Source organism: Uloborus diversus, chromosome 2 (genome assembly GCF_026930045.1).
Source record: "Uloborus diversus isolate 005 chromosome 2, Udiv.v.3.1, whole genome shotgun sequence".
Classification (NCBI taxonomy): domain Eukaryota; kingdom Metazoa; phylum Arthropoda; class Arachnida; order Araneae; family Uloboridae; genus Uloborus; species Uloborus diversus.
In genome coordinates, this window is record NC_072732.1 from 68,032,071 (window position 1) to 68,047,699 (window position 15,629).

General features: G+C 30.9%; 1 protein-coding gene across 1 annotated transcript in view; it reads left to right on the forward strand.

Annotated features, from left to right (window-relative positions):
• LOC129216348 (cGMP-inhibited 3',5'-cyclic phosphodiesterase 3A-like) overlaps positions 1 to 15,629 on the forward strand; it is a 602,719-nt gene that overhangs the window by 558,953 nt on the left and 28,137 nt on the right. Inside the window, exons 12-14 of the mRNA XM_054850562.1 lie at positions 1,512 to 1,695; positions 3,679 to 3,756; positions 7,608 to 7,846. Of these exons, the coding sequence (XP_054706537.1) occupies positions 1,512 to 1,695; positions 3,679 to 3,756; positions 7,608 to 7,846 (501 nt within the window). The remainder of the gene's footprint in view (positions 1 to 1,511; positions 1,696 to 3,678; positions 3,757 to 7,607; positions 7,847 to 15,629) is intronic.

Sequence of the window (15,629 nt, forward strand, 5' to 3'; positions counted from 1 at the left end):
CCTTTTCACAGTGAAATTTATGCTCTCTGAAATAACGCCCCCTAATTATCGTATAGCTTTTAGGAAAAGTAGCAAAAATTCCTTTTTTTTTCGAAAATAGTACGAAGATTAGGTTTAATTGGTAAAATAACCCACTTTATTATTAATTTTATTTTAAATAATGTGGTATACTTTTGTCTGTCATGAAGGATAGGAAATATTTTTTTTCCGTGAATCGGGATTAGGAACTGAATAGTTTATAACTTTTTGGGGCATTACTACTGAAAACTTCAGCTCCGAAATATTACGAGCACAAAAGTCAAGGACGCAATCTCATCCCTTGATTTTGACAGAAATCAGACAGACCGGGTAATGCATAAAGTATTCTGAATGTTAACTTTCGCCGCCTTGGTGATTTCACCTAGTTATCATTTTGCTCTAAAAGTTGTTTCAAACATGCTTACTACTGCAAATACTTAAGTATGCAAAGTAAAAAAAAAATCAAATTCAAGACTTCTGCTCAAACATCAAACACTCAACAGTAAAAAGAATTTGATTTTTTTTTTTTTTCATTTTACTGATCGTTTGTTTATTGATAAATATATAGAATACATAGTTTTTCAAATTTTACGAAATCTGCAGGGTAGCTGAAATAGCTACAATTTACAAACGTTGTGAGTTCTCTTAGTGTTAAACTAGTATAGTTTAGAGTTACCCACGGAACAAAGTTAATGCATAATGTCAGAAAGCCGGTGTTCAATACCCGTTCTTAGAGAAGAAATCAAAACGATGTGAACAACACAAAAACTCCATATATGCTTTTATATAATTTTAGTAAATAAAATATGAATAGGTGTATGCACATCCATTAGAAGCTTTGTTTCCCTAAATCGTATCTTTTAAGAAGAAGTATATCCTGTAGTTTTGAAAACAGAATTTTGAACCTTCTTAAGTACAAAAAAATGTAGATACATAATACAGAGATTTCAAACTGAAGGAAATTAATTGTTTTTGTGCTAATCTAAAATTTGATTTTAAAAGAGCAACGAAATACCGAAAACATTTCGTTACTCTTTTGCATAATATGCATAAAATATTGAAGGAAATGAAATGGGACAGTAGCTTTAAGGATATCGTAAAATATATGAACTTCTTGCTTTGAAAGCAGGTTCACACACCTGCCTTCAAAGCAAGGAGTTCATATATTTTTCAATATCCTTAAAGCTACTGTCCCATTTCATTTTCTTCAATATTTTATGCTTTATTATTTATTACATATATCATTAAGTTCTAAGAGCAAGTTGCAACAAACTACTGGAAGTGTTTCTTATACTATTGAACCTGTTATAAAACGACTCCAAATTTTCAGATAAATCATGACACTTTCAATAAAATGTTTATTTCATTGAACAACATTAGTGTTTTCTTCACATCTTGTTTCTAAAGTAAATGCAATTTCATTAAAATGAAATAATACTAGAAAGTGCACTAACCTTCGTGATGTTTATCTTTCAATCAAATTAACTCTATAGGGCGATGAGGAGGCAGACCTCGGATTACAAGTTTCCCCCTTCATGGATCGGAAGAACCCCCAGTTGGCCAAACTTCAAGAGTCATTCATTAACCACCTTGTAGCTCCACTGTGCAACGCCTATGGGGAAGCAGCACTTCTTCCTGGAGTTTGGGTTGAAGATTCTGAAAGTGGAGAAGACGACGGTAAGGTGATTGGATGCATTGAAGATTAGATTTCCACCTTTGAATTCACCGGCACTTGGGCATGATCCTCTAGTTATAGCTGTTCTAGTGATACTTAACGATATTTATAATTAAGACTTTCACTACACAATTACGAAGAAATGTCACAGATATTTTCTCGACATTTCGTTTAAAGTATAGTCGCTGAAGATATTTTTGAGTCATGTTGGTTAAAATATCCTGAATCCTTCAAATTTTTTAGTGTTTTCAAAAATACTAAAAAGCCGATTGCTGGACTTTCCTTGCAAGGCTTTTAAATTGGTTTTCTGCTTTCTATTTTGAAAAAAGAAAGTTGGAAGTCTTGTAGACAGCTAATTTACATCATTCAATAATTCTGAAATTTGGACGCTATTTTTGAAAGTGTTATTTCTACATTGCAATATTGTATGCAATAATATAAATGATCGAAATTTTGGGTGGTTTTGAAATAAGAAGGATGATTTTTTTAAATATTAGGAGATTTGATTTGCTGAAAAAAATTTGCACAATTTTTTTAAAAGAAAACACTTTACATCCCATCTCTGACGTCACTTAAAGTTACCTTTAATAGAAACTTAGCTTTGAACCAGGCTAAAAACTTTTAATGGATTTGATTAAATATAAACATAGGAATTATTTTTATATCTTACTTAAATTAATTTGGTGTGAGTCAGGAAAAAAAATTCCATCATTTGACGTGAAATTTGAAATCTATATTTCATCCGCTTTTGGATATTCGAAGAAACTTTCACAGCTCGTTATTTTAATATAATGACCATGAAATGTATTCGGGGTAATGACGTCACTACGATCATTACCATTGGTTGTAAGAAAAGTCACCTGTGATGTTTTAACAAAAGTTGTTCGAACTTAAATGATTCTTTGACGCATTGCTGTAGATGAAAAAATAAATAGTTGGGGGAAGACATTCTTTTTTATGAAGTAGAAGTTAATGATTGATGAGTTTGCTAGAGCAGTATAGATCACCTATGCTAGCTTTAAGTCAAAAGGAAGACATTCATCATTGAAAAAGATAATGGTGTATTTTGAAGCTAATTTACATTAAGCTTGTGTTGTTTTGAAAATGAGAAATCATACTTTTGAAGAACGTATTCCCACGGTTTTCCCTCTAATAACATCACTGCTTTGTAGAACCTATTGATGAACAAAGCAATGGGGGTGTAGGAAAAAGACCCCTCAAATGTTCTTTGTTCTTAATATCACTGAAATTATTTTTAAAGCAATATGTTTCGTTTCATAAACAATATAGGAAGTAGCATTCGTATTATCTTGTTCAGGATAACTTTATGTAATCTTGCGAAAACGTGCTGGCAAACTCAAACGAAGAATCAAACCCCCGTTTCCCGAATGACAAAACATTTAATGATACATATGCATATAGTTAAAACACAATATTTTTAAAACAATTTTTATTGGTAAAATAAAATGCAATGTAATATTCATCACATTGGTCGGTAACAAGTGTTTGTATTTAAGTAAGACTTATATTTTAATTTTACAATTTATGGATAGATGTTTCATTTGTGTTAATTCTTCTGCGTGTACTTCTTTTTCATTAATGCAATAAACAGCACAAATAATAATTTTACTTTTTATAATTATTTTCTTTGCTTCCATTTTAGTTTAACGATATTTTTAGCGTATAAAAATGCAAAATTTAAAACGTAATATCATTGTATTAAAAGGGTCATGCTAAATTCTAATACCTGATTATTTTTGTTTTTAATTTACAAAAACATGACGGATGAAATCATAAAAAAAATATTTCGAGAGTTTAACTATATTTTCTTGTTTTATATAAGGCAATTTTCTAGACGGATGTAATCTTAGATATAAGCTTTTCATTTAGCTAAATAAATCTACTTTAGCGCATTGATACTTTTTTCCGAAGGAAAATAATGAAGTAATCTTGTATAATTTGTAAAAGCGATTTTATGTTTGCAGAAAGCCCAGACCAAGTGGAATCTTCAACGGTGAAATTTTCTGACGAAATTGTTGATAGCGATAGTAGTATTCCAAGTGGTATGTAAAATTCCTGCTCACTCTTTAAAATAAGTTCCTAACTGTATCATATTGTTGAAAAAGGGAAAACAAGATGAAGTTAATTATGTGTTAGCAATACTAATCTTAATTTTGGTCTAATTTTGATAGTTGAAGCGTAAAAACCGCTTTCAGCGTTTTCTTCATAAGTATTTCGTTAACAAATAAACTGAAATCAAGTTTACGTTTAGTTCTAAGAAAAAATAAGCATGCATTTTGAAAATTCTCCTATGTTTAGGTTTATGGAACCACAAAAATGGTTTAAGAAAGAGATACGTAACAGGATAAAGACTTTATCAAAAGTTTTTACAGAATATAAATGTTAATAAATCAACAATATAAACTGAATAACATATTTTATTTGTCGTGATTAGTATGCAGTTCTCGTGTTTCTTTTTCTCTGTCTTCAAAAGAAAAAAAAAACAAGTGATATAGGAATCTTCATTGGTTATATAGTTTCGTAGTAAAAGCAATTATGTATCTATAATTAATATATTTTATAGGACGTGATTAATGTGTAACTTTCGTGTGTTAAGGCAGTTTTTTTTTCCTTTTGGAAAAAAAAAAAAACAAAAAAAAAAACAAAAAAAAACAAAAAAAAACAAAAAAAAAAAAACAAGCACTGTATGAATCTTTGCTGGACGTATAATTGCGCAGCAATAGCAAATCATGAAAATAAACTTAAAACAATTCAGTTATGTGTGTGTGTGTTTTATATATTTCTGGATGTGAAAATAATATTAATTAGTGAAAATTTTATAGCTTGTGTTCGGCAAAATTTCTCCCTAACTTATTTGAAGCTCTGGGATAAATAAGAACCATTTAAGCATGTGGTGAATTCCAGGAAAAAGGAGACATGACACTTGAATTTTAAAAAATAGTATTTTGTTACTTGCCATTAGAGACGTACCGAGTAGCACTTTGGCCGAGTAGCCGAGTACCGAGTACTCGGCCTTTTACTACTCGGCCGAGTACCGAGCTACCGAGTAATAACTCGGCCTTTCACTACTCGGCCGAGTTTCCCAGTACCAATTATGTTGAAAGAAGGACCACCGACACACATCGATGAATTTTGAACTTATTGAAATAGTAGTATAGACCTCCTTGTCCATATAATAGTTTTTAAACTAAATTCCTGCTGAAATTTAACTACAAAATTTTGCAAAAATAATATTTTTTAAATTAAAAATGAATAAATAAAAGGTATGACTTATCAAGTTGGAATTAAAACAAATTACACAAATTTATTCATTATAGGTCTAGTTCGATAAACAAATAATATTTAAAAGCAAAAAAACAAATGTGCAGGAACACTGCAGACACGTTTTTCTGTGTTACAAGGATCGTCTTTTCAGTGCATAACATGTGAACTAAAGAATGTAAAGGCATACGACAAAAAATTCGACTTTTGCCGGATGCCTTTAAATCAACGAGCTCACATTTTGTGCATTGAAAAAGAAATTCCTCGTAACGCCAAAACAGGTATCTGCAGTGATCCTGCACTGTGCTTCTAACGTTGTTTTATTTCCTTTTATTTTTAAAGCTAAGGTATTTTTATATATCTTATAACTAATTTTAGTTTGTGTAGCAAAAATTCCATATTTGCACAATTTTTAACAAAAAAGTTTTATTAACTTTCGAGACATTCGAACCAAGATTTATTCCATTGAAGTATTTCAAACTTCATTATTCTCAAAATTTAAATTTGAATTGTAAATGGTTGCAGAAAATTATATATGCTTGAGCTTTTTTTGTAACTTTAATTATATATTCAATTTTTTGCAACTACTCGGTATTGGCCGAGTATCTGATCAAAATTTGGCCGAGTACCGAGTACTCGGCATATTGGCCGAGTAGGCCGAGTACCGAGTCGTTACCGAGTACTCGGTACGTCTCTACTTGCCATATACCATTCTCTTCAGAAATAACTTTCTTGAATCTTAACTTGCTTTTCCCAAAATGTTTGATGACTTTTAGAAAATCAAATGCAAGATCAAGTTCTCTCTTTGTGTTTTTACAAGTAAAAAATCATTTTTTTTGTTACATACTGTAACTTCAATAAACTTTTTATCAACATATAATATTTAGGTTAACTTTTATCTTTTGGATGTCTAGTTAAACTTTTTGATAAGTAATTTAAATTTTTTTTCAACCATGAAATAGGTCCATTTAAGGTTGCAATTTGATGTCCTTCCGTTACCAAAATACTACATCTTAGTTCACCAAGAACCTATTGTGTATAGAAACTAATGTTTTTTATGCAAAGCAGAATTATGTCCCTTGTCAAGGAGGCATACTTAGAATTTCACTATGGATTTAATTTGTATGCTTTTTAATGGTAACGGAAGGACAAAAAAAAGTACGGTAACGGACATTTAACTATAAGCTGGTACAGAGTAAAATTTTAGAATGCTAGTGCAAAACAAACTATTATTTGTAGTTAGTAGTAAAATTTAAAATTTATATAAATAGTATTTGTACAAAAATTTTTTGTGTTTTTATTTAAGAATTTAATTTTAATTAATTTTTTTAAAAACTGATTCGTGATTTATTTCTTCGATTGTATATGTGATGAAAATCATGAAAACTAAACTTAAAAACTCCTAAGCATGTAAAAATCATTTTGGTATGACATGCTTGTGATATGACAAACCATTTCAAGCAGAAACAATTGCTTGAAAACTTGAAATTTATATTGGAACAATACAATATTGAAACTGCTTTCAGATTTGTTGCCACAAGTCATAGGAAAGGACTGCTGAGAGCATTGATTTAACCGTTAAACGTACTGTGAAGAGATCAGTAAATTCATAGATCAACTTTCAAAAAGATGGAGAAATGATCTAAAAATATCCATTCTCATCCTGACGCACAAAATATGCGCTATTTGAATCCTGTAACCAGTTATGTTATTGAATATAGTAAGTACATCAACAAATTGAAGGGGATTTCACTTCAAAGTCAACAGACTGACTTTGAAAATCAATAAATAATGTTGAAAATGAAGATACAGCTGAATCAAAAACGCCAAATCATACGAATATGCTAAAGGATTCATTAACGTTTGGACAAGATTTGCTAGTAAGGGAAATAAATTAACAAGGAGCAATGTTGCACAAGTACTTCATATAGAAGATGAAGGAATAGAAATAACTTGTTTGAGAATGCATACTAATATACGAATTATCTTCGTGAATGCTGATAAAGAAGATAAATGTTCTATGGATTATGATAAAATTATTGAGTATTTAAAGAATTCAGAATTGTAACTCAGGCATTAGAGATGATTGTGTCAGACTGCTGTATCATCTGAATAAATGTTTGTAAATTGAAATTTACCAAGTTTAATTGTTTCGGACTTCTTGTCCTTTCGTTACTGTCCTTCCGTTACCCTTAACAAATACATAGTTCATACGCTTAAAATAACTTTTTTTTTTTTAACTAAAGGTGAAATTGGAATGATTGAACAATGTTACGAACAAAAAAATTCTTGGCTTTTTACCAACTTACTATGATGTGTATAAAAGTCTATGCATCAGTTTTTGAAAAAATATGTATTTTGATCTGCTCATAGACAGAAATGCAACGATTTTTTCGTAAAACTGTCCTTCAGTTACCGCTGGAATTCACCATTTATTACAAAAATTAATTTCAATAACGCATTAAACAGATATTGAATTTAATATATATATACGGGGAATACAAGAGCGAATAACATTGCTCTTGTCTTCCCCTGAAGTATCACTAAGTATCCATGCGAGCAACAACCCTCTCATAAAAACTTTAGATATATTCAATCAGAATGAGAATTTCTTTCTTCTACTTTTTTGCAGTGACGACAGAAGGTAACAGGCCAGTTCGGAATCGGAAAGTGAGTTGTTTGCAGGCTGTTCATTTGCGAGAGAACTATGATCATTGGGTGGAAATCTTGAAAAGAGAGCAGCTGGAATACGAGAAGGAAAATCCGGCGGAGTTCGCAGACAATGAGCTAATGCACGAAGAGAAACAGAACCCGGAAGATGAAATGGAAACCATTGAAGAAGAGAGTGCTTTGCTGAGACTAACTCCCACAGTAAATATCTTTCACCTTATATTTTTATCACCAAATTTCGTACAAAAAAGTGTAGAAGAGATACATGATAAAAGTAAAAATTTTGTCTTGCAGGAAAACATTTTAAGCATTCATCAATCACTTTTGAATAGAGTTCAAAAGAATAAAGAGATAGAATATTTTCAGAAGATTAAAATGTAAAACAATATATAATCTTCAATAGAATATAGTTTTATTTCTTTCTTGAATTATTCTATTTATTTTTTCTTATTGTTCTATATTCTTCAATGTAATATAGAACAATATATTTATTTTTTAATTCTCTACCTTTTACTGTCGCGGTTTTTTTTTCCTTTTCTGTTTCAACATAATGTGATGGCGACAAGGACAAAGGTCCAGTAACAGACAGTCTTAAGTTTGGATTTAAATAATAAGAATTTTAGGCGAGTAAAACTGATGTTGCTGCGACTCATGAACATGGGGTGCAACCATCTAGTGTTATCAGAGTGAGTTTTATGATCCAGTTGGTATTTACAAGGCAGTGATGGAAGGTTATGAACAGCCACCACAAAGGTCTGCCGATGTTTTAAGTTTATTTGAATTTAATAAGGTTTTAAGTCTAAAAATAAAGCTGTTTTGCACATTTTGATTTTTTTCCTTATCCTATCTGTTACTGGGTATCATCAACATTTTCGGAGTCTGTTACTGGGGGGTTGGACTTTTTTTCGAAGTTGAGCAAAAAAAAAAAAAAAAAGAATTATCTAATTCAGAGGATCAAGAACCAGCCGAACATTAGATGAGATGTAGTTGCATGAAGGAAAAATAGTTTTAAAAGTCCAAATATATTAAAAGGTTCAGAAAATTGAGTTAACCTAAGAGCGATGTCTTAAGCATGTCTGTTACTGATGCCGTTACCATATATATATATATATATATATATATATATATATATATATATATATATATATATATATATATATATATATATATATATATATATATATATATATATATATATAATGATCAAAATTGATGTAAAATATTCTACATTTAAACAGCGCAATGTTGCAGCTAAAGTAGTTAAATGTATTGAAAATATAGTAAAGTATGTAGTTTCACATACACGGGTAGCACAGAAATAAGTGTATGTAACAACGAAGATAAACAACAATAACAACAACAAAAATGAACATGGAACGTTAAAAAATAAACTAGGAACATTGAAAACAAGAATTGATGAAATCATGGGTATTAAACTGCTGCTACGTTTACGAAGAGCTGGAGCAGCTGGCATATTAAATATTCTGCAAGGTTTCTGTGCGGGTCAGTATCATACATGCAGCAAAATTAATTAGAAGTAAAAGTATATGTATTTGAATTAACGAACTTATATGTGTAGCTACTTATAAGGCTTAATATAGTAAGCAGGAAAATTATAAAACGTTATATATGCTTATTTTTTGGATAAATGCAATAAATTTTACATATATAAATAGTATGCTTATTAGTAATATGCTGTCATGTATTACCAACCCCCCAGCTCTGACCTGCAAAATAAAAGAGAAAAAATTACATACCACATGATTTCAAACATTTCGTCGACAACAATGTCTATGTCTAGGTATCCATTTGCCAGAGACGAAAATCCGATGCCACGCCAATCGAACAGGTCGCTGGGGCAGGGCATCCAAAAAGCACCTTCCTGTCGAAAGGATTTCAGCGCTCTTTATCATCAAAGTTACCCAGTTACACTGTTGCCAAATCGCAGTTGTTTGGGTGGAAACTAAATCTGTCCTTGTTGAAGAAAAGATTTCTTGAACAAATTAAGATAATAAAATGTGAAATTGGCAGGATAAAAATTGTAATAGTAGAGATTTGCAGCAAATTTGAAGATTTGTTTATTAAATTGAGAATTGTTGGTACAAATTTTAAAAAATCTGCTTAGCTGTCCAATTATAATATTAATGAAGATCTTTTTATGTAAATTACTGTACCAATGTGGCATACGTTTTGTGTAAAAATTGAAGTTATCTTTTTTATCATAGATATCTGTAATAAGGTTAGAATCAACAATTTTGAAAGAAATGTCCAGAAAATCGGCAGACAGAAAGTTGTCATTGGCTTTAGTGAGTTGTAGATTTTGTGGATAGATTAAAGGGAAAATGTCATCCATACTTTGGCTTTAGTGAGTTGTAGATTTTGTGGATAGATTAAAGGGAAAATGTCATCCATACATATAAAGTATGGATGACATTTTCCCTTTAATCTATCCACAAAATCTACAACTCACTAAAGCCAATGACAACTTTCTGTCTGCCGATTTTCTGGACATTTCTTTCAAAATTGTTGATTCTAACCTTATTACAGATATCTATGATAAAAAAGATAACTTCAATTTTTACACAAAACGTATGCCACATTGGTACAGTAATTTACATAAAAAGATCTTCATTAATATTATAATTGGACAGCTAAGCAGATTTTTTAAAATTTGTAGCAACAATTCTCAATTTAATAAACAAATCTTCAAATTTGCTGCAAATCTCTACTATTACAATTTTTATCCTGCCAATTTCACATTTTATTATCTTAATTTGTTCAAGAAATCTTTTCTTCAACAAGGACAGATTTAGTTTCCACCCAAACAACTGCGATTTGGCAACAGTGTAACTGGGTAACTTTGATGATAAAGAGCGCTGAAATCCTTTCGACAGGAAGGTGCTTTTTGGATGCCCTGCCCCAGCGACCTGTTCGATTGGCGTGGCATCGGATTTTCGTCTCTGGCAAATGGATACCTAGACATAGACATTGTTGTCGACGAAATCTTTGAAATCATGTGGTATGTAATTTTTTCTCTTTTATTTTGCAGGTCAGAGCTGGGGGGTTGGTAATACATGACAGCATATTACTAATAAGCATACTATTTATATATGTAAAATTTATTGCATTTATCCAAAAAATAAGCATATATAACGTTTTATAATTTTCCTGCTTACTATATTAAGCCTTATAAGTAGCTACACATATAAGTTCGTTAATTCAAATACATATACTTTTACTTCTAATTAATTTTGCTGCATGTATGATACTGACCCGCACAGAAACCTTGCAGAATATTTAATATGCCAGCTGCTCCAGCTCTTCGTAAACGTAGCAGCAGTTTAATACCCATGATTTCATCAATTCTTGTTTTCAATGTTCCTAGTTTATTTTTTAACGTTCCATGTTCATTTTTGTTGTTGTTATTGTTGTTTATCTTCGTTGTTACATACACTTATTTCTGTGCTACCCGTGTATGTGAAACTACATACTTTACTATATATATATATATATATATATATATATATATATATATATATATATATATATATATATATATATATATATATATATATATATATATATATATATATATATATATATATATATATATGTGTGTGTGTGTGTGTGTGTGTGTGTGTGTGTATAATATATATATACATATATACGAGGGGGGACCCAAAAATAACCGGATTTTTGTTCTAAAATATTTATATATTAGTTTATTCACAAAATGTCTTTAGTCTCTTTCAAAGTGTTCACTCTTAGATGAAATACACTTGTTAATTCTTTTTTTTTTCACTGTTACAAGCTCCCCTGGAACTCTTTAACATTGGTCATGTCCGCTGCCCGTTGCGAAGCAGTTTTTACATCCTCTGACATCTCTGTCTTTACAGCCTTTTACATCATCCAAACTCCACTTTCAGAATTTTTTTCGTCCTCGGGAACAGAAAAAGATCGCAGGGGGCTAGGTCTGGCGAATACGAGAGGGGTCGAAGAACGAGTGGCCACCCCTGAGAGGCTCAGAAGCGGTTAATAGTGAAGGCTGTTTGTACGGGAGCGTTATCATGGTGAAAAAACCATTCTCTCGATCGCCCGCGCGAGCTCCAACTCACTCTTGTTTCTTCTAAAGTTTCGTTAGTTGTAAAATGACGACTCGCGTTGATTTTTTGGCGGTTTTTTTTCAAAGTTTTCAACATTTTGAGACGTTGTAGGGTGCTCAGAGCACGGCCAACTAGAGGAAGGGGCCAACGCGCAAGCGCGTGACGTCATTTCGAGTAGGGTTTCCGCTGCTGAGCTAGTCGTGGCTAGTCACGCTTACGAGAGAAAAGCAGTGATATTTGATGCGTGTCAGAACGGAAGAAAATTACATTCTACAATTTTTTATTTATGAAAGTAATTGCTGATAGTTTTGACACGTTTAAGAATGATGACTATTTCTGATTAAAGAATAGAGAATATATGGTTTAAATTTCAAACAAGTAGTATTTTCTTTGCATCAATATTTATTAATTTTCTTGTTTCATCTATTAGCAACAAATGTGTTATCTTTGAAACTACTTAATTAATTCAATATTTTAAAATATTCATTAAAATATGTTGTTAACTTATAAGACAGAAACAAACCTAAAAGAAACCAAACACATATAACAACAAAAAAAAATTTTATTCAGACATACATAAATATTACAAGTGGAGAACATAAAATCAGTTGGACAAGTTTGAAGATCTATATTTAAAAAAAAAAAGCAGGTCAGACAGCATTGAAGAAATTTGAAAGGAATCTTTCTTGTCTGTTACTTCTAATTACATATTTTTACTGAAGGTACCTAATTTTTTACTCTTAGGAATTTTTACATTACCATCAACTTTGTTATCGCTTTCATGTATTGCAACAGAACCCCCCTTGATTTGTTCTTTATTTTTTTCATTCGAACTCTTCTTTCTCTTGGCCTTTTCTTTGTTTTTTTGTTTTGCACTCATTATCAAGGAATCATTTTTCATTTTGCAATAATTATTTAACAATGCATTGGTAGACGACCAAAGAATTATTTTAAAATTGCTTACATCAGTATGTCCATTAGAACAGGTCCCATCCCCCATTATTTCTTTTTCAATGAGAAAACTATAAGTAATGTTAAAAGCTACTGACCTTTGATTTTTACATTTTAAAAAGTTTTCTTCCTGTTCATTACACAATTTTTCTACAACTGCGTAACTTAATGCAACTGCATCAATTGCTTTTTTTTCTGGATAAAACAATCTTCCTCTATCAGTACTTTTTATTAAATTGTGGTTTTCAGGTAGTTCACATTGTTTCAGAGCCAGATTCTCAAGACAATAATTGCACTGTGATTTTCTATATACACTGCGAACACAATATCCAGCTAAATATGTTACTACCAGTATCTGGCTGTCTAATTTTTTTAAATCGTTGTCAGAAACTGTTACTTTAAACAATTCATCAACTAAAGTTATGTCTTCTACATTTTCTTCAAATTCATCATAATCTATGGGGCAGAACCCAAATTTTTTACTTGTGATCCCCATCCTCAACAATGATTCATTGCGCAATTTTTTTTCAATTTCAAAATCCTGTCTAACAGATATTAAGTACTGCGCCCCCCCAAACTGACGATACTTGCTGAACCTTGCCTCTAAATTATCAGTCTGGAATTTCCCAGGCAAAATGTATGGCATGTTAAGTTTATCTTTACAATAACGAGCAATTTCTATTAATCCATTAGTAGTTATTGTCAGTGCCGAATGGGTTTCCTTTGTTAAAGCACCTACATCACATTTCATTTCCTTCCATTCTTTTAACCACTCCAAAAATTTTGTTAAAAATATTAATTTCTTATCATTATCAGATGAAGTTAAAGGAGTTTTATATTCGTCATTCTTATGAAGGCCAACAACTGGAGTTTTTACATTGACAATGCTCCACCAACGAGTAATAATTTTAATAAAATTTGCTGTATTTTCCAGATTATCAATATTAAGATTATTACAATTTAAAACACCGTTAATTAAATTTTCATTAAATATTTGCAGAGCAAGTTTAACATTTTGTTTTTCAATGCTAGAGGGATTTAAGGCTCGATATGACAAATTATAACTGAATTTAAGTAATTGTTTTGATTCTTGTTGGTGAATTTTTTCCAACACTTGCAAGGAAGCTGTATAAAAATTTGAATTTGAGGCATTTGTAATTCCATCAAAGTTTGGATAATACATTGCTCTTTCAGGAAATTTTTGATTAACCCAGTTATTTCTAATGCATTTCAAAAGATGAACAGCATCAAAAAGATAAAACAATGGCCTTTCTGGATCAACAGGGTGAGGATATACATGCTTAAGTTCAGGTGGATCAGAAAACATAGAGACTGCACATCTATTGATTGAATTGTTGTCAGAAGTTAAGCACAATACATTAAAGCCAATTGCTTCGAGACCAATGATGATTTTTTTTACAAATTCAAATAAAATGGGAGCATTAATAGATTTTACTGGCAAAATATGTACCACATCTTTGTATGGTGATAAAATACTGCTAATCATGAAAGCATGAGCACTTGAAGCTGCAGCTATGCTATCAAAAGCTGTTCCTACTATAGTGCCACCTTTAAAGTCAAAGTTTGGTTTTAAATGAATTTCATCTATTTGTAAAATTAAAGTTTTATCTATATCTTTTAAAGCACTAAATTTATGTTTAATATAATTTAAAAATTGTCCCTTTTGCTCTAGAGTAGGATCAGCTTCTGAACACAAAATTCTTTTTAAGGTAGTTGGATGGGGTAAAATAAAATATTCACTCTCTCTAACAAATTTATATGCATGAGGGGCCATATGAGATAAAAGTGATGAAAACACCAAAGTATCAGTCGAATATCTAATCTGGTTTTTCTCTTTAAATACTAGATGTAACTGCTCTAAAAAGAATTGCACAAAATGTTTACCATGAGCACAAGCATCAAGAGTTAGCAAATCAGTGAGTAAATTATCAATCAACATCAAAACATCTGAAATACTTTCATCATTACTTTCCAATCTATTATACGATTCCATTTTTTCTAATACGGTAGCTAATTCGTTTATGTTTTGAAGTTTAAAAGGAAATTTTAAGTTGCTCAAGTTAGATACAGGACAAGACTCAATATTAACAGAAACTTTCATTTCATCAGAAATCACTACTGAATATTTAATTTTTGGAATAGGGTGATTAGAAATATTTAAAAACATGATACAGTTCTTTTTGTCAATGGAAGTCCAAAAGTCTTGTTTTAAATCAAGAAAGTTCAACTTAGCTGTAACATCTTTCAAGGAATGGAGTTCATGTTGAATTCTATAATTTTCTGCAGCTGCCAAGCTATCCTGTATGGCAGAATGGATTCTTGAGTCCTCTTTTTTTTGTCGCTTGACATCTGGGCTTTCCCGAAAACTGTCAGAACCTGACAAATATTGTGGACAATTTGGGAGAAGAATGGGAACTGCTCCTGGTGCAAGACGAGGATATCGAAGAGGTGCAGTGATAAGACGACCTGTCTTATCATCAAAGGCAGACGCTTCTCTTATAATATCAGATGTTCTGAAATGATTTTCACAGACCTGAAAAAATAAAATAAAAGACATGAAGGATGGAAAACTTATTACACATGTTTACTACTTTTCTATAATTTGCATACTATTCCTACCTAAAGTATGATAATATACCATCAATTAACTATTAGACAATCAATTATCATATAGTTTTTATATGACCAGTAGGAGAAATTTTTTCTGTGTACGAAGCACTAGTTCTAGTTTCTAGTGTGAATTAAGGTGTGAACAGAAATATAAACAATTCTCTGGTCTTGTGTAAACATTAAGAATTAAAGATAGGGCCTACAAAAGCTTCAAAGCTGCTGCATCAAGGGTTTTTTTTTTTTTTTTCAATTATAATATAATTGAAAAGTCTTGCCTAGATTTAACTTTCAGGACAATG